Source organism: Curcuma longa, chromosome 8 (genome assembly GCF_044706935.1).
Source record: "Curcuma longa cultivar G26 ecotype Majalengka, Jawa Barat chromosome 8, ITB_CL_G26_1.1, whole genome shotgun sequence".
Taxonomy (NCBI): domain Eukaryota; kingdom Viridiplantae; phylum Streptophyta; class Magnoliopsida; order Zingiberales; family Zingiberaceae; genus Curcuma; species Curcuma longa.
In genome coordinates this window covers 10078429-10097239 of record NC_133868.1, presented here as the reverse complement: position 1 = coordinate 10097239, position 18811 = coordinate 10078429, and the positions used below count along the sequence as shown (strand labels likewise).

Below are 18811 nucleotides of genomic sequence, written 5' to 3'. Positions count from 1 at the left end.
AAAATAACTTAAATAAGGGGACTCTTGACTTTCAGCGTCACTAATTATTCAAATAATATGCATGTGTTTTAAACCCTGATTACTTAGGAAAAGTATCGTAAAAAAAACTCAAACTTTACTTTGTTTCTTAACATACTTGTTTTTACATAAATATTGTAAATTAACATTGCAAAAAAATAAACTAATTGGCGTCGCTCGGACTCGAACCGGAGACCTTCAGTGTGTTAGACTGACATGATAACCAACTACACCACGACACCATGTTTAAATTCAAATCAAAGTTTGTTCATCCTATTGAGAAATACAGTTTCCATGATATTTTATGTGAATGTGGAAGCATCTCACCGTTGCATCGTAGCCTTGATGGCCAAAATTTACTTTATTTTTTTATATCAGGTATCCAACTTACTCCGATTATATCGCAAGAGGTAAGGTGACTCTTGATGTGGTGTCTCAGCGTCAATAATTATTCAAATGCGCTACATGCATGCGTTTTAAACCCTGATTACTTAGGAAAAGTATCATATCTCTTACCATCACACCATGTTCTAGGAATCACAGTTTACTTTACTTTATTCCTTGTCTTGCTTGTTTTTGTTTGCTTAGGATGTAAATTAACAATAACTCAAACTTTACTTTGTTCTTTAACTTACTTGTTTTTGTCTCCTTAATATGTAAATTAACTTTGAAAAAAAAACAATTTAAGTAAAATTGCCCAAACTTGAACCACTGAACTTAAATCGGAGATCTTCAGTGTGTTAGATTAACGTAATAACCAACTACACCACGACATCAAGATTAATATTTTAATAATATTTTTTATCCTATTGAGAAATACAATTTTCATGATATTTTTCTAAGATGTAATTACGTGTAGGTTCATATTCAGTTAAAATCGAATCGAATTAATTAAAATCGAATCGAACCGAATTTTTTCGAGCTAGCCGAATCGATCGAATTATTAAATAAAAATCAAACAAACCAAATTGATAAAATATCGATTAATTTAGTTGAAAACTGAGTTAGCTGAAATAATCAGATTTTTTTAAGTATTATGGAAGATTTACAATTAAATAAAGATTTATAAGTCCACTTACTTAGGAACTTTTTTTTTTTTGATTAATTCGGTTTAACCGAATAAGAAATTTTAAAATTGAAATCTGAAATCGAAACCGAATTGAATTAATTTTTTTGGAAAAAAAACTTGAAATTCCGAAATAACCAAACTAAAATTTTTAAATTCAGTCGGTTTTGCTCGATTTAACCAAACTTGCTCACCCCTATTCGCATACACAAATCTGGATTTTATACTAATATTTTCCTTTTGCTAATATTAAAGGAATTTTGTTTCATGTTACCTTATTTCCTTTGAATAGATGAGGTTACTAGACTGCATGATTAATGGACATCAACCTAGTAAGAAATGTTACCACAAGATTATAACCGTTAGGCAATGCTATTGCAACAGGTCTTGCCCGACCAGATCAACCATAAAAAAACAACCACCACTGCCAAGCTAGACTAATGCACTCGTATATAAATCCTCAATTCATCTGGTTGAACAGCCCATTCAACAAGAAAAAAAGGTGTTAACCACTCACCTAATTCTCAAAACATCAATGGGAAGGAAACTAGTAAACTGTCCTGTGCATTGCATATTAATAGCATTTAAGAAGTTTGCCTTGTAAATTAATAAAGGACCACTGGCAAAGAAAATAAATTAATACCATGCTGCACAATTTTAGCATATTTAAAATATTAGATGCAACTTAGTTTAAGACATAACCTAGTCTTATGTCTAAGTTTTTAGAATTATTTGTCTTAAAGAATATAAATACATGTTTTGTATTTCTAAATGAAAAATACAATATTTTCTCTCACAACTTTATATCATAATGGGTTCTTTTATCCCTCCTCAATTTCCTCAAGAGGAGGCTGCAAATTTAATATGGCACCATGGTCCCCCTTCCTCCATAAAACCTATTTCTCTTTCCTCTACAACCTTTCCCCTTCACCATCATAAAATCTTATTTTTCCAAATTTTGTTTTTTCTCTTCCAAATCTTGTACTACTTTTGCTTGTACACAACATCAACAACTTAAAAATTGCAAGTCCTTAGAGAGCAAGAAACCAAATTCCTTGATAGTGGTGTTCTTCCATTGCAGCAAATCCTCCTCTGAAATGCCACACATACATCATAACATCTTCCTCCTTGATGCTCTTCAATATGGACTTCTTCACTATGACAGAGTCATCCCCTAGTGATGTTTCTACAGGGATTCCTTCTCAAGTAGTAGTAGGAGGAGTTCAAAATAGGTTTTTTCCCTCTCATTATAATTAGTTATGTCTAAGAGATGTTACTATATGAAATGCCCCATAATTTCCCTTCATAGTTATATTAATTGGATTGCTTTTACCAACACAAAAACAAAAGATAGAATTTTGATCCACAGTGTAGAAACATGGTTTATTTGACTAGAAAAACATTAAGTCATCCTACAATGCTGAAATCTGAAGTCGCAGCCATTACCAATTAATAACAGGAATGGAATTTTGAATTTTTGATCACATATTATATAACTAACCCAGGGATAACTTATGACGTTTTAACCTTTATCTCACTTTGTAGGATGATGTTACTGTGCTAAACCATTGGCTCGTCAATCGTAGCATTATGCAAGGACAAGGTACGTTTGAGTTTAAAACTTTGATTTAGCTATTCTTTTGAAAGTAAGTAACATCACGGTGCATGTAATACTGTGAGCCTTTGCCCACTGTCATTCAAGAAATTATTCAACATGCCGTACTGAAATTGCCTTTCGTTATTAGGATCCTAAGATTTTAGTTCAACAGCTCATTTTCTAATATCTCTGACTCCATAGTTTTCCTCAATCCAGATGTTACGGCAGGGACTCAGCTACTAAATGGACGGCATATTGGAGGACTTTCTTCATCTCAGTTGCGGAGCTTTTTGGATACAACAAAGGGGACGAGTGGATGGTTGCACTCTATCTGTTTAAGAAAAAATAATCTCTCTTTTTATAATTATATAACTAGAAATATTGGTTGCATGGTTTTGTAGATGTTCATCTCGAATTTACGAGTATAGTGTATTTGCTTTGAAATTAATTATCATTTGAAATATTAATTACGAGTATAGTGTATTTTATAGAATTAGAGTTGAGTTTTCAGTAAAATTAATTAATAATCAAATACTATATCACACTCCCCTCGAAGAATGAATGACTCGCATGGTCTCACGCGAAGCAGAAGAATTAGCATGGCCGGCCGCGGACGCAATCCAGAGAGCCCGAGTAGCGCGTGAGCCTGTTCACGAACGTTCCCGGCTTCGCCTTGATCAGATCCTTCTGGTCAAACGTCGCCTTGTTCGGGTCGCTTCCCGACTGCACGAAGAACGCCCCGTTCTTCGTCGGTCACCTTCGGATCTCCAGCTCCAGTCCTTCCAGACGTTCTCCGGAGAGTACTCTCTCTTCGTCACCTGCAATGAGTTTAGAAATTAGGCAGGCATTTAATTTGCGAGTGCTGCCAAAAGTACAGGATTAATCGACCTTAATCGCTTCTTACCTCTCTGGCATAGATGTTTGGTGGAGCGATGAACCGGTTCCCTTGGCTGAGAATGGTGGGGTGCTTGCTGCCGCCGATCGCGTACATCAGCCAGTGGGTGTAGTCGTTGTTAACGACGTGAACGAATCCCCACCGGCATCTGCTTATTAGTTTGTGAATTGTGATATCATCAATCGATATCGAGCAAGACGAGATGTTTGAATTATTATTATACCTTGGCATTCTCTGGACGAGACCTCTCCCGAAGTGGTTGAAGGCGACGGTGATCTGCATGAGCGCATCGGGCGAGTAACCATCGCTAGCCCCAAACAGCATCACCTGAAGGAGAGAGAATTAATACGCGCGCAGAGATCGAGGAATTGTGTTAATTAGTTAGTTTGTGGTCGATCGATTTGATGAATTGTGTGTTCGTACGTCGTTGTGCTGGGTGAAGTGGGAGTTGGAGATGGTGATGGCGGTGGATCCCATGATGGCGTCGATGAGGCCGTCGCCGCAATTGGACATGGAGACGTGGTCGATCCAGATGTCGCTGGAGCCGAAGATGGAGATGCCGTCGCCGTCGCTGCGGGTGCGGAGGCCGTAGTGCGTCTCGGAGTCGCGGATCAAGCCGCCGTCCCCTGCGTGATGTCCTGGATGTGGAGGCTGTGGAGGATGACGTTGTGGACGTACTGGATGGTGATGCCGGCGCCGTTGGCGATGCGGACGTTGACTCCGCGGCCGTCGATCGTCTTGTTGCTGTTCACGATCAGCTCCTCGCTGAGGCGGATGATCATGTCCTTGGCGAAGACGATCCAGAGCGGCCGGTTTCGGGTCACGCCCCACCGCAGCGTGCCCCTCCGCGGGTTCACCATGTCGTCGTCCCTCGGGTCGGTCACGACGTAAAACCGCCCGGCCATCCCGCCGGTGGTGTGCCGCCCGAACCCCCTCGCGCACTTCGCCAGCCGCTTCCGGTTCTTGTGCCAATCGCCGCGGCACCTCCAGCACCGGTCGATCGGGTTCGTCGCCACGCACGGCCCGCCCTTCTTCTTCCTCCCGCGCAGCCCTCTCCTCGTGCTGTTCGTGCTCGCATGCTCCATATCCATCGCTCTTCCGATTTGAATTGAAATTAACCAAAATCAAAATCAAAATCATCAAGACGAATTGAAATTAAAATCTCAAAACAGTTATTATACTTGTGGACATCGGCATTGAAGGTGTTGGCGACGGACTCGGGGTTGGGGTTGTAGGCGGCTTTGGACTGGGCGAGGGCCAGCGCCGCCTTCTTCTCCCAGTACTCATCGTACTCGGCGATGTGGGCGGTGGCGGAGGCAGCGAAGGCCAAGAAGAGAAGGCAGAGGAAGAGGAGCTTTGGCCTTGATGACGTCGGCGATTACTTTCTAGCTAGCTAAGATCTGCGCGCGTTCGAACCAGTACGAGGTAAATCGTTGGGAGGTCAGAGATGGAGAGAGGTGAGGCCTAAGAGGAGAGGGCCATTGTTGGTAGCCCTGCAACATGGAGCCATGGGAGGGCGAGGCTGCTTAAATAGCGAGGAAGAGGAAGCGACAAGGGAGGTTGGCCACCAGAGGTTTGGGGCGTAGGTGGGTTAGTTAGTAGTGTTGGCATTTAGTTGAGGGATTAGATTTGGATTGTTCGGAGGGAAAGGAGGATCTAGGGGCCGTTGACATCCTTACTATATTTGGAATGTGTCGGTGTTGGACTTATTTTCATGTCTTAATTAAATTTTGCCACATTAATTGTTATCTTGCCAACTTTATCTCAAGGTATAATTGAAGTTGTTATCTATTAGATGGATTTACTTTTACTAAAGTGAATAAGATTTCCATACAAGGGCAATATTCTCTCCCGTCATGATCAATGTAACTTCTCAATTACCTCCTCTTTTATGATTGTGGGGAAAAAAAAATTACTGATTCCACCTCTGAAGTTTAGAGGAAAAATAAAAAAATAAATCAAAACAGGGTACTAAATAATCTGTAATTTATTGAGTTTTTTTATATTTATTTACTAAAAGTTTTATCCAATTTTAGTTGAATTAAATAATAATTTAATAAATAAACATTATTATTTTGTTTTTAAAATATATATATATATATGTAATATTATATTATATTTTATATTTTTATTCATTATAGATTTTATATTATAAAAATAAAATTATAATTATTTATAGATCATTTATGAGTTTTAAACAAATATAATTAAGTTCTTAATTATCCATACAAATATCATACATATTCACAAATATCTTGTTCATTTATCATTCTATTTTTTAAAACAATCAATGTCTTATTTTTAGTCAGTATACTTCTCATTACCCTAATTTGTTACTCATTTTACTAATTTATGATTGTAATCATTAAGCTTTTGATAAGGAGGAAACTGTGAATATAAATACTTTTAAATCATTAACTATTCACGAGTAAAGTAAAAAAAACATCATTTCAAATTAGCACAAATAAAAAAGTCCCATTTGAACTGTTCTTTTTTATTTATCTAAATATTACATATGTAAATTTTAATAAAATTTACGCTGTAAATAATCTCTCATAGCAAATCTAAAATTATAGGACAACTTAAAATATTTTTTGCTTTAGATTAATAATAGTGAATAGAATTTTTTTTTCACTTTTAATAAATGCTCTTTTGATTAAAAAAACTAATTTAAAAATAAAGGAATAATAGATTAATTTCCCCCTATAAATAAGTGTTTTGGATGGCGGAGTCAACGAGCTTTCATCGTAAATGAATCAAGTTATTTAAATAATTATTCAAGTTTACTTTATTTTTTTTTATAAATTTGAATTTGATTCAAACTTAAAATATTTTTTGCTTTAGATTAATAATAGTGAATAGAATTATTTTCACTTTTAATAAATGCTCTTTTGATAACGACAGCCTGTCACGCTTAGTCATTCCTGCAAGCACCTGTCTAAATAACGACTTAGAATTCGGGTCATTCCTCCACCTTCAAAATAAAATGCCACGGAGGCCCAGCCCATTTCACACCTTTGCGTGTTCCAGCACCTTCTGGGTTTGCTCTCGAGTGGAAAACCAAAACCAAATGAATGAAATGCATCAAAAGAATAAGAAAAAAATCAGGAAAAATTAAGCCGAAGATCTCTCAACCTCACGATTGCTTTAGCTTTGGGGCTCTCCATCGTCGTGCCTTTTTGATCTACAAGCTGCACGGTTGCATTGCTTGCTGGATCGCGAATCGACCGCCGATGCTTTTCTCGTTGTGATTTTGAGTCTTTTGTCGGCGTTCCTGGATGATGATGCTCAATTTGGCGAGGTGACATTGCAACCGATCCTCTCCGTCTTCGATTTGCAGGAGGTCGATCTTTAATCTGATCCAAGGATCCGTGCGCAACTACCATGTTTTGGAGGCAGAAGGAGAGGGAGAGCAGTAATTGGGAGTACAACAGCGGCCCTCCTCTTAGGCAGGTCCGTGTTCTTGTAGTCGGCGATGCAGGTACTTCATTTCTCCCATTTTTTTTAGTAATTACTCGTTGGATCATTAGACGGTCTTTTCACCATTTTATACCAATTTGCTAATGATGATTGTAGTAGTTGTTTTCGTAAGTTTTCTTCTTTGCACTTATTTCCTAGTCTTTAGGACTTTTGCCATTAACTGTTTTTAGAGTGAATGGTTTTGAGATAAGCGATTAGATTTCTTCCCTTATTTATCAATGTATATTCCAATTCATTGTTTAATTTCTCTAGATTTTTTTTTATTGTTGTGATTTGAGCCGAATACTATTGGTATGACATTTAGGTTAATGACCTAAACGAACCCTATCTGCTGTGTATATTTCTAGACCAACTTTTCCAACGTAAAAAACCAGTGATTCACCTCTAGAAGTTTTTGAAGCTGGTCTGACGAGATAAGGTAGCTAGTTTTTGCTGACACGGTATCATGGCCTAATAGACTAATGGAGGTTATAAATATTTGACTTATCAAAACTTAAGACTCCCTTTGGTATGCATTTCAGTAAAGTACAAAAATAACCCAATCAGAGCTTTCCTTTTCTGGATGAATCTAGTTGTTATAAGAACTGAAACATTCTTTTAGAATCATCATGAGTTCAGTAAGATTGTAATTGTAAGTTTCATAATTGGGAGTTGTTTCAAATGCCCAATGGTTAGGAGAAACATGCCATCATTTTTGTTAATGACTTAAAACCTGATCATTTTCTTTTCTTTGTTCTCTATAATTTTCCATATATAATATACTTGTGATTTGTGGATTTACTGTTTTCCAGGAACATATCTGATACATTTTTCTCTCATGCAGTTAGTCTTTCAAATGATTTTGAAAACCTTGCATTGCAAATAAATGTATATATCTTCATGCACTTATACAAGTCGTGTCTATGGAATGCAATTATGTCTGGATAACTGTTGTAGTTAACCACTTCAGCGTGAACTTCAATCCTGTAGTAGGTGGTGGAGAGATTTGATGTATTTTTATTCCTATGCAATTCTACAAATAGACTGCTATATATATATATATTCATGCACTTATACCATACCTTTTAACTTTTAGGAGTTTTGCATATGGAGTGTGGTTATTATGGATAGTTCTTGTAGTTAACCACTTGAGTGTGATCTTCAATCTTGTGTTAGGTGTTGGAAAGACTTCTGTAGTACACCTAATCTTGAAAGGTGCTTCAATTTCTCGACCTTCTCAAACAGTTGGTTGTACAGTTGGTGTCAAGGTAATTCATTGTTTAAGTTCTGTTTCTCTTAGGTTATGTTGTTTCTGTCATTGTTTGCTTATAAATCTATTGTTATCTTACCAGCATATTTCATATGGAAGTGCTAGTAGTTCCTCCAATAGCTTAAATGTGGATTCACAAAGAGATTTTTTTATTGAGCTGTGGGATGTCTCAGGGCATGAACGCTACAAGGATTGTCGATCTCTTTTCTATAGAGAAATTAATGGTACTTTTGTCTTTTCGTTTAGTTTATATAGTACTGAATTTCACTTTTGACATCATTGACTTCATGAGAGAGATATCTGTGTGAATGACATGAATGGAAGGGTGGGCTATATGTTAATTCTGGTAGAGTGGTGATTTAATGAAAGAATTTCTTATAAATGCTTGGTGCTTCTTTGCAGTGTTTCCATACAAAATGCATGTAGTCAAACATTTAAGGGATAGGGATTTCTTCGCTTTCTGTTAATAGTTATAGGTTGATATATGAATGCAATTGTTCAGACTAACACAGTTTGATGGTGATAATGATTAGTCTGTATTTGAACATTGAATGGTTGTGTACTTTGAAGCTCAAACTTCACATATCAACTTGATTTAGCAGTTATTATCTGTTGTATGTTCAGATAATTAAAGTTGAAATAACTAGCAGATTTAGTTCAGTGCCTTTACAATTGGTTTAAAGTACATAACTTTAGGTATTCTAGTGGAACGAAATTGACCTAGGTGAATAATTTCATAGGGGGCAACCTGGGAATTTGCTAATATCATATTACCAATTTACAAGCTGAAGGCACAGGATGTTAAATAGGAAATATACTCTGATTGCCTGTAGGCACATATCTATCACAAATTTGCAGGGCTTTTTTTCTGGGACCTGTGGTACCTATCTTCTACAATGTCTGCTTTATTTTAGTTATTCAGATTCTTTAACTTTCTTAAGATGGAACATACATGATGCTGGAATCAGGACTTGCATTCTTTTCATCTATCATATATTATTATTTTTCAGACAAAAATTTCTTCTCTAGAGCCATAATACATAGCACATTTGTCTATCTGACAAATTTCTAAGTCATTAATGTTTAATATTACATAATAAATAATAGTAAATAGTAATAAAGGTAACTCATAGTTTCATGTAAGATGCTGTGTCTTTTATGTTGTTTGAATCAACTTGCTATATGATTTACTGAGAATCCATGAAAGAAGACAAATTGTTACTTAATTTCCTTCGTAGGTGTTATATTTGTTCATGATCTCTCCCAAAGGAGGACAAAGACCAATTTGCAAAAGTGGGCTGCCGAGATTGCAGCAAATGGTACATTTTCAGCTCCAGGATCTGGTGGTCCTGGAGGACTTCCTGTTCCTTATCTTGTTATTGCTAACAAGAACGACATTGTTGCCAAAGACAGAATGAGGGTGAGTGGTGGCAATCTTGTTGATGTTGCTCGTCATTGGGTTGAGAAGCAAGGGTTTCTCCCTTCTAGTGAAGAACTTCCATTGACTGATAGCTTTCCTGGAATTTCAGGCCTCTTAACAGTAAGAAAAGTATCTTAGAATCCTTGCTAAAATTCATTACTCCATGAGAATTTTACGCCTCCTTTTTAGTTTTGAATCATTGTAATTAGTTTTATTACGGAGTTGATTCACTATGGATCAAAATTTTATAATGCACCAAGTCATTAACCTTGGTGCACTATTTCAAGGTCTTACACGCTGTCAAACATATAAAAATAACTAAGTCAAACCTGACCAACTGGAAGTCAAAACACAAATGAAAACATAATACCAATTGTTGATACAACAAAGCAAACACTTCTAGGCTTTCAATTCTGAATTAGAAAGTTATATCTCTAGTATTTCATTGAAATTATTGTAAATAATTAAGAACCTTATACTGGGGAAAGTATTCCTCTCCGAACAATTATTTTCAAATGTCTCTGTGAAGAATACTCTATTTTTTTCACTAATTTTAGTTTTTTAAATTAACCTGTACTCTTCCATTGTTGTTTGTGAGAAATAAGAAAATCCAGCTGTTTGGTCTGCATTTTAACTATATTGAACAACTATTCTAATTGTATTCACATATGCAGGCTGCTAAAGAAGCCAGATATGATAAGGAAGCTGTTATTAAGTTCTTCCGTGTGGTTTGTATTGTTCTTTTGATTTTGGTGGCTATTTCATTCCAATTGATTATTGATTATTAGATCATGTTGGTCTCAGTTGATTAGGAGAAGATATTTCTCTGATGAACCACCAGCTCCTACTCCTTGGCCCGTAAGCCCCTTGCAGAACTCCATTCTACAAACAGCCAATAATTCAAGTGATGATGATCAACTTCACAGAAGATTGAGGTATATTTCCTAGATTAAGAATACTAGGAGTGCAGGATTGTTAAGTGCATACACAAAAGAAAAGAGTTCCTTTTATTTTGCCACCATCTGAGGCTAATCTAGAAATTTTATTTTTCTGCCTCTCTTCCTTGATAATCTAGCATGCCAACCGATTAACTCTGTTCTACATCAAGCTGAAATAGTACTTGGAAATTTTATTGTTAAGTATGCATACTTTTGCAACACTCGTTGAAATAAACAAGAAAATCTAAACAGTCGTTCTTACATTCTGAGTTTGCTTGTTTTGGTGTCTGGCTTCATCCATTAGAGGCCTTGCCCTTGACATAGCATAATGTCCACCTCTTCTAGTTCTCTTAGCGATTCTTTATGCCTAACATCCTTAATGATGTTCCCTCAGACCCATCAATTTGCAATTATGGGATTAATGCATTTCTTTTCTATCAGCTTTAGCAGTGATGATATCAAGTACAATGCACCACCACTTCCTCTGCTGAACATCGCACCGACCATACATCCACAGCAGCCTGTCTCAGGGCCTGAGAACTACAATTTACACAGATTCTCAGCTTCTAGCTCGCCTCAAACTAGCAGCACAAAATCATACAGACCTGATATCATTTTTTGATTCAAGTTTTACTTAGTTTGTAATCGTTCCTGTGTGATTACGAGTCGAAGTGTATACTGAATTCTTTTACAACCATTCTTTGTGGAGAATGCTAATTCTTTATCAATAAGAGAAGGATTACGGACAGCTTATTTGTAATAAAGGGCCTGTGACTCATGTTGCTACGATCTACTTAATGATCAACTTCTTTGTTTTCCTTCTTGACTGAATTTTCAGGATATTTTAATGCCCCTGCTGCTGATACTCGAGTGAGCCACTCTTATTTGGTCATCATGGAAAGGCAAAGTATAAATAGGACAGTTTAGTATTATTTTCTTCCCTTAACTGTACTTTTGCTCTCCAATAAACTGAGAGTCAGCAAAGGTCCAAGAACCCAGCATACATTGATATCTACACATGGAAATCATTCACATGCAATTTCCAATTTGCACAGACTAAATCAAAGAAAAGATAGGTTTCCTTTTGGCATTTGCAGTTTCCATAACATTTGCCAATATCATATAGCAGCATAGGGAGATTCTATAAGCAACACTTCAGTTGGATCCTAATACTTCAGGTTTCACCAACCAGTATTGCCGAAATCTCTGCCTTGCGTATTCCATGTACTCGAAGTCGATATCATTAAGGCGTTCCTATAGGCGAAAGGAATGGTCATCAATCAACTTTGACAATGATACCGAATAAATAGATGGTAGAAGGTAAACTGAAGACAGCGAGCCTACGGATATAATCCCCCAGAGGCCCCAAAGAAGATGGCTGGCGAGAGCATATTTCTCGATAAGCTGCAGCATTGTCTCGACTTCAGCCTCTATCAGCTTCTCACCTGCAATTGTGATAATTGAACAAAGAGCAAAAAAAAGGTATTTAATCCATGCTTCAATCATGGTGCTTCTGACTCCAGTGGAGTAAGGATGTTTGCAGTGACACCCAGCAAATTTACATACTCCTCTTGGTTTGAAGTAGGAAGTGACTAAACACAGAAGAATGCATAGTTTGTTCCCTAAGACTACAATGAAATTAACAGGATTCTAACAAATTTTAGTACCAAGTAAAGATACTAAATAGCCTACCGAAAAATGATGATATACCACCAGCAGTTGAAGTTCAAACTACTGGGTTTTGTCAAAAGTTTCACAGTTTAATTGTGATATATATATATATATATATATATATATATATATATATACTAGTATTCAGCATAAAATTGAATATAAGCATTGACTTTAAATAGAAAATGTCATAGTGTTGTCTCGATATCCTATATAATTACCTGAAGAAGTTAGATAAGTCTGAACAAATCTTTTTCGCTCCTCAACATCTGTTTTACAGGAAAGAATATCATGGGTATGAACCTCAATAATAAGACTATATGGAAACATACATCACAGCAATCAGCAACCTGGGTACTTGTTGAAATCCAAAACGTGAGGTGTTTGTGTATGGTAATCAGCAGCCATCTCACAGAAATGATTGGCAATATCATATGCGACAGGGTTAAAACTTGCGTATTCGTAGTCCTACAACAAAAAGGAAAGAAAGGAATTAGAAAGCAAAATTTTTGCATGCTCAGAAATGCTCAACAGAAAACTGCCACTGGGGAGCTTGTGTCAAAATGCCAAGAGATTTGATTGAACCAACCATGAAAGCCAAGACTTACTGGACAAGTGAACCAAGAAACAAGATCTCATCTCCACATTAAACAGAAGATTTATTAAGTTATTTTTAATTGCAAGTTCAGAAGGCTAGTAAAGTGTGATGCACCCAAAAAAAATAATTTAATAAGTGGCCTGGATACTCTTCCAGAACAATTCAGTAGAAGCCTGAGGAAAATGACAGAGAAATGATGAATAGGATACAAGGAGAAAATGCCTAGCTGGAACTGAACCACTTAACGACAGGTTTACAGGAATAGCCAGCCATTCCATCATATCCTATTCTCTTAGCTATTATTTAACCTCAACAGAAAATCTTAAAGTTTAGCCGAGACCAAACAATAATAGTTATAATCTCAAAAAATAAGACCACAAAGATAACTTACAATGATTGTCACTTGTTTGAACTCTTCATCCATCATGATATTGCCATATTGAAGATCATTATGGCAAAACCCAATACTTTGATCTTCTGCAGACAGTATCTTTTCCAACATCTTTATCTCATCAGCAAGTTTATCCAACTGAAATTCTTCAACTTCTTCAGGTGAGCACAATCTGATAGCTCCTTTAAGCCAAGTCCTGACAATAAAATATGAGCTACAATCAAATGCTCAACTCTAGGTTCAAAACTGCCAAATAACTACAATTTACCTTAATCTTTCCCATAAGGAGACTTTCCTTGGACCGGGCATGCCGAGATCATGGAACTCCTTTAATTTTGAGGCTATCAGAGAAGACACATTGGGGTCCCGAAGGTCAGCTGCAGAAAGAGTCTGAATACAAAAAAAAAGGGACATATGCAAATTATGTATAAACTGCAACTTATCTATTAAAAAAATTAACCAAACACGAAAAGAATATTCTTCAGTTTCTTTTTTTTTTTTTTAAACAATTAACAGGTTTCTTTACTGAATTCTGAGATGACAAGGTTACTTTTTGAAAAAATATGGTTTTCCTTGTGTGCAGTAAAACCATATTTCTTATCATCACTATACTCAGACAATTAATCCAGAGGGGTTCCAATCTATAAAGTTCACAAGATATAAATAGTCAAAAATTTGCAAGACAAGGAATTTCTTGAACTATGAGATCATGTATCACAGTATAGTTGACGATAATATATGTTAGAACCTTGCATATAGTCCAATGGGGATGATAAGATTCATGTACCGAAAGCTTCAGGAACTTGAGTCCCATGAGTTATGAGATGCATTATAAATCAGTCAAAAACCAACCAAAGGTTGCAGCACACCTTGCAGAGAAGCTAAGTTGTATTCTGGTACATCTACTTGGATGTATACATTAAGAACAGGCCAGTCAGATAGTTTTGAGACGAATGTGTAAAAGAAATAGTATAGTGATAAAGATAATTAATTCCAAAATCAAAAGAGCAATCAGGTTGAAAAAATAAAGGGTCATTATCCTCTTGTAATTATAGCGAAGATAAACCATTTTTGATAGAAAAAGGGGAGTAAAAAAACCTATTGATTGGATTCCCTCTTTCCTTTACAGGTTTTTTATTATTATTGTATATATACATAATCTTCTTTATTATACATAATACTCTAATTTTTAAAAAACTGGAAATGACAGTGAAGCTAAAAGACACCTCACTAGAGAAGAATACAGATAAAGTCGAATCTGGTTCTCTTCTAAACTAAGGAAAGCCTACATCGATCAAAATTACAGAAGAAAATCACAATGATCTACTACATGATATGAGGATTTTTTCTTAAGAAAAGAAACCCTAAAATTAAAGATGAATTTCCAACTGTAAAGGCTTCTAATGCTCTAGCAACTTTCTTATTTTAATCTTGAACAGGAATCCAAGACACTTAGATTGTCAAAACAAAAAATTCCGCCAGAGAATCAATCCATGTAACAATTGAATTTGTTGGATTTGGAATGTGTAATATGGAGGACAATGCAGTTCCAGAAAATTGAATATCTATGTTGTGGAATCATGCTTCACAATCTTTTTGGAACAGGCAAATCATTAGCACTAGTGGTATTGTTCACCAAGTATTTCTTACTTTCATTACCTTTCTTCTTAAATGATTTACTTCCTATTAAAAATCTTCACTTCTTGGTGGATGTCTTTCCCTGCATACTATAGCTATGCACACTTGTATCTTCTACATGCATTTATTTATCTGTTCCTAGCTCACATTTGTCCTTTAGTTTCCCTAAAGAAAAATATAACTTGTTTCAACAGGAGGATACTAAATTTTTGCATGCAACGCCAACATTAAGGCCATAGAGAGGTAAAGGAGGAAAACTAGGGCCCCAACACATAATTAAGGGACATAATTTCAGATAACCAGCCTTTACAGCTTGAAGGTATCATATTTTTCAATTTAGAGGGAGAATCTCAAACTATCACAATAAATTCACCACCGTTGCTTTAATCTCATTCAGCTACTAGATACATTATTAAGACAGCCAGATCATCAATATTCCAATGGTGCACCCGGTCCCACCATTGGGATCTATGTAAGACAATATCACAATTAATATTCAAATTAATTCAATCATTTTTCATTACTTGGTTTTATGAGTAATAAACTAAATTTACTTTTTTTTCTACAATTTGTAAAACTGAGATCATGCTATAAGTTTTATGCTTCCAGTAGATAGGAACAGAATAAAGCATAAGGTGCAAAGCAGATGTCCAAAGCAACATCTACTATAGAATTCATAGAAGTTGGAAGAAGGAATCAAGAATCAGCCTTTAAATAACGAACCAGATGCCTCAAGGACATCACAAGGAACAATTTCATAAAGAAATGCCATCTGATTGAACAATAATCAGTAGTTCGTGGTTGTCATCATCATCAACCTGTGTTGGTCACAATTATTTGAGGTTGGATACGAACTACAACAAGTATACTAAAAAAAAATTTACAGGTAAAAGCCGCATTTTACTTAGAAACCCTAATGGACATTAATGCGAAAGGATTGAAACATCACAAACTATGTCCAAATTATAATACGGATTCTCAATCTTTGATGCCACCAGGAAATGCATAAAGAATCAATCAAAATATTTTTTGATTTTTCATATATTAATTAGCAAAAACGGTAATCATAAAAGGGGGATTTTTAAGAGCATGAAGCACATACGCGAGCGTTGATGAATTCCTCGACCCGGCCGGTTGCAAAACGCCCGAGGAGCAACGGTCCCTGCCCGTGCCGCGACATGCACTCGAACGTCCGGATCTCGCCCTCACGATCGAAGAAGACGTCCACCCCGTCACCGTAAATCCGGACCAGCACTTTCGGCGACACGCCGTCCTTGGACATGGTTGGCCAGTTGACCTGGTACACCGCGTTCGTCATCGCCCCCTTGAGTTGCACCACCTCCAACGCCCGGGAATCCGCGACGTCGCTCCATTTCGACGCCAACTCGTACAGGATCTTCTTCGCTTCCTTAGGGATCCTCTCGGCGCCCCCGATGAGTTCAGATACCTCAGCTGCTCCCATTTTTGAGAAGCCGCCACCAAAAAAACTAGAGAAAAAGGAGGGGGAAAAAACAAACTTAATGGGCTAATTCTAACGCAAAAGGATCAAACTTGGCGAGGAAAATTGATCCAAAAGTACCTTAAAGATGGAATATTTTTGCGCGTGACAGGAACCCTAAATCAAAGAAGACCAAAAGAAGGATTTTTAGCGTTATAAAACAAGAAGAAACAAGCAACGCTTTGGGAAAAAAACGAAAAACACCCTAAGATAGCCGGGCGGCGGATAAGATCAGAGGAGAAGGAAATGCAAAAAAGAACGGCTCTGCGACAAAAGAGGAAGGAATCAACCGAAGCATACAAGTTAGAAGAGTCCTCGTGGGTACCAACAGATACGCGCTGCGGTGCAATGCGCGCACGAGGCGACGCGCCCCGCCGACAAGGGTGGAATCGCCGGCGTGGCAGCGGCGAACCCGCGCGCATTACGAACACAGAGCATGGACGAAGGCAGGCGCGACTCAACGCCACTCTCGCTGTCTTCGCAAGCATGGTCAAAGCCAATGCTTGTCGAGTTGCCGTGACAAGCTTCTGTATTTATCGATCTAGAAAAAACCGGTCGGCAGTACCGGTTTAGAGCTCAATCCGTTCTAATTTGGACCGGTTCGGCTCGATTTTATTGCCGAATTTGGTCAAAATTAGTTGATATCGGTCAGATCACGTTGTTCAGATGGCTGCATTTTACATTTTTTGTTTTCCCCCTTCAGAATTGATAAATTACATCTTACTTCTTAATCATCAGCAAAGTATATCAATTTAGTCCTGAGTTTATAAATAAAGTGGAGGTGTTGGTTGTCAATGGAGTTGGCCACTATTGACTCTTGTTTAGAATATATAGTTTTGGCACTTTTGGGTCCACCCACATTTATAACTTGTTGATCCTCAATGGTGTTCAATAGCCTTTGTGGCTTCAAACACCCCTGTGGATCGAAACTCGAAGGTCGAAGGCAAGATCGAAGAAGATGAAGAAGAAGACAATGTCTTGTGTTGATAAAATTGTGTTCTAAATGTCCGTGTTCAAATAAAATATCTTAATGTGTTGCATAAATGACTGAAGTTAGATTTGCATATATTACTAGTTTGTATGTATTAAATTTGCATAGATTTACTAAGTTGTATATGGATGGTTTAGTACTTCACGCGATATGGAAGAAGGTTAATTCAGGTATACAGGCATTATACGCATGACCAGAGTTGAAAATGTAGGTCTAATTCAATGGCTTAAAGGCCTAATATGAGATGGACTAAGAAGTAAGCAATGAAGGATGATATAAGACATCTAAAGGATAAAATTTTAGTAAAATGGACTCTAGGATGCGAAGGAGCTTGAGCAATTGATAAGTCAAGAAACTTTGATGATTTGAAACAAGGACAACTCTCTAAGTGACCTAGTAAAGTATGACATATGGATGCATTGCCAAAAGACGGGGACTTGACATGGAAGTGAACTATAGAGCAATCTGATAGAAGGTGGACTATATAAGTAACTTAGCAAAGGTAAATTTGGACAACTCCTAGTGGGAGTGGACTCTTAAGCAATGTAAAACTATGATAAAGGAAAACCTAAAAGATGTTTGACTGAAATATTTCAAATGACTTGAAATCTAGATTAACGTATTTAAGCAACATCATCGAGTGCTATCTTGTTTGACATATGGAGTCTTCGACTAAGGAACAGTAGATTTCTAATAGAATAGTCTATGAAGTTGATCCTAGAGTTTTGTGTGAGCCTACAAGGCGTTAAGACAAGTATAATTGGGATTCATGAATAGATTAAGTCGATTGATGATAATTCCAATCGATAAAGTGTTGAATCGACTATAAGCTCTTTGCTCGAGATAAAGTTACTCTCTGTTTGCATTGATTCAACTCAACAAATATTCATTGGATGGATAAGTTCACTGAAGTAGCTAAATGAGTAGAATGGAAAGGGATGATTATATGGAAGCTTATTTGAGTGGACTAAATATTGACGGATAAACTTACGATCTTATCTAATTAAGTCAACTAAAATGGTCTAAATCAACTGCAATGAATTTGACTCAACTAAAAAGTGGTCATTGATATATAACACTTTCAATATTAATTTTACGAGGTTTATCAAGCTCAATTTAAATGCTATAAAACATGGGACAAGAAAAACTCGACGACACTCACGATCCTTTGAATACTCTTTATTTTTATTATTGCAGTTCATTTGTGCTCTTGCATACAATAGATTCAATACGGAACCTTCCGTATGATGAAAATTTCATACATTGAATTGCCCTTTTATTTCTATTTCTACAATAACATCTCTTTGATAATCTAATTTCACAACATGAGAATAACAAGACAAAAAGATTAATACCCAACG

The 18811-nt window shown here is 36.7% G+C and overlaps 2 protein-coding genes, 1 non-coding gene and 1 pseudogene across 6 annotated transcripts; 1 reads left to right on the top strand and 3 right to left on the bottom strand.

Moving 5' to 3' along the window:
* Positions 1-186: 186 nt before the first annotated feature.
* Positions 187-260, bottom strand: TRNAV-AAC (transfer RNA valine (anticodon AAC)). The gene has a single exon. It is a non-coding gene; the product is annotated as a tRNA-Val (tRNA).
* Positions 261-3275: 3015 nt separating this feature from the next.
* On the bottom strand, positions 3276-6962 carry LOC141834003 (pectate lyase-like; annotated as a pseudogene).
* On the top strand, positions 6641-11484 carry LOC141832945 (small GTPase LIP1-like). Of its 2 annotated transcripts, XM_074720311.1 has the most exons (8): positions 6641-7057; positions 8212-8303; positions 8388-8529; positions 9544-9624; positions 9715-9845; positions 10400-10453; positions 10530-10660; positions 11105-11484. In XM_074720311.1, exons 1-8 carry the CDS (start codon positions 6961-6963, stop codon positions 11283-11285), a joined length of 909 nt encoding a protein of 302 aa, XP_074576412.1. In that variant the 5' UTR covers positions 6641-6960; the 3' UTR covers positions 11286-11484. The 2 variants fall into 2 exon arrangements, with proteins under 2 accessions (XP_074576412.1, XP_074576411.1); XM_074720310.1 differs by having other exon boundaries at positions 6643-7057; positions 9544-9845.
* A 76-nt stretch (positions 11485-11560) lies between these two features.
* On the bottom strand, positions 11561-16949 carry LOC141832944 (putative choline kinase 2). 3 transcript variants are annotated; one of them, XM_074720307.1, is made up of 9 exons: positions 16760-16949; positions 16541-16576; positions 16064-16448; positions 13592-13713; positions 13324-13519; positions 12685-12802; positions 12556-12603; positions 12008-12108; positions 11561-11917 (listed from the first exon to the last, which is right to left on the bottom strand). In XM_074720307.1, exons 1-9 carry the CDS (start codon positions 16945-16947, stop codon positions 11819-11821), a joined length of 1293 nt encoding a protein of 430 aa, XP_074576408.1. In that variant the 5' UTR covers positions 16948-16949; the 3' UTR covers positions 11561-11818. The 3 variants fall into 3 exon arrangements, with proteins under 3 accessions (XP_074576408.1, XP_074576409.1, XP_074576410.1); XM_074720308.1 differs by having other exon boundaries at positions 16785-16949; XM_074720309.1 differs by lacking the exon at positions 16760-16949 and adding an exon at positions 16664-16707.
* Between the last annotated feature and the right edge of the window lie 1862 nt (positions 16950-18811).

Bases quoted from the DNA above. Each gene is read 5' to 3' on its own strand.
- LOC141832945 (XM_074720310.1), top strand. From the start codon at position 6,961: ATGTTTTGGAGGCAGAAGGAGAGGGAGAGCAGTAATTGGGAGTACAAC. The intron at 7,058-8,211 runs GTACTTCATTTC...ATCTTGTGTTAG, and splicing joins TCTTGTAGTCGGCGATGCAG to GTGTTGGAAAGACTTCTGTA. The intron at 10,454-10,529 runs GTTTGTATTGTT...TGTTGGTCTCAG, and splicing joins TTATTAAGTTCTTCCGTGTG to TTGATTAGGAGAAGATATTT.
- LOC141832944 (XM_074720307.1), bottom strand. From the start codon at position 16,947: ATGCTTGCGAAGACAGCGAGAGTGGCGTTGAGTCGCGCCTGCCTTCGT. The intron at 16,577-16,759 runs GTATGCTTCGGT...TCTTTGATTTAG, and splicing joins CACGAGGACTCTTCTAACTT to GGTTCCTGTCACGCGCAAAA. The intron at 12,109-12,555 runs GTAATTATATAG...TCACAATTGCAG, and splicing joins GACTTATCTAACTTCTTCAG to GTGAGAAGCTGATAGAGGCT.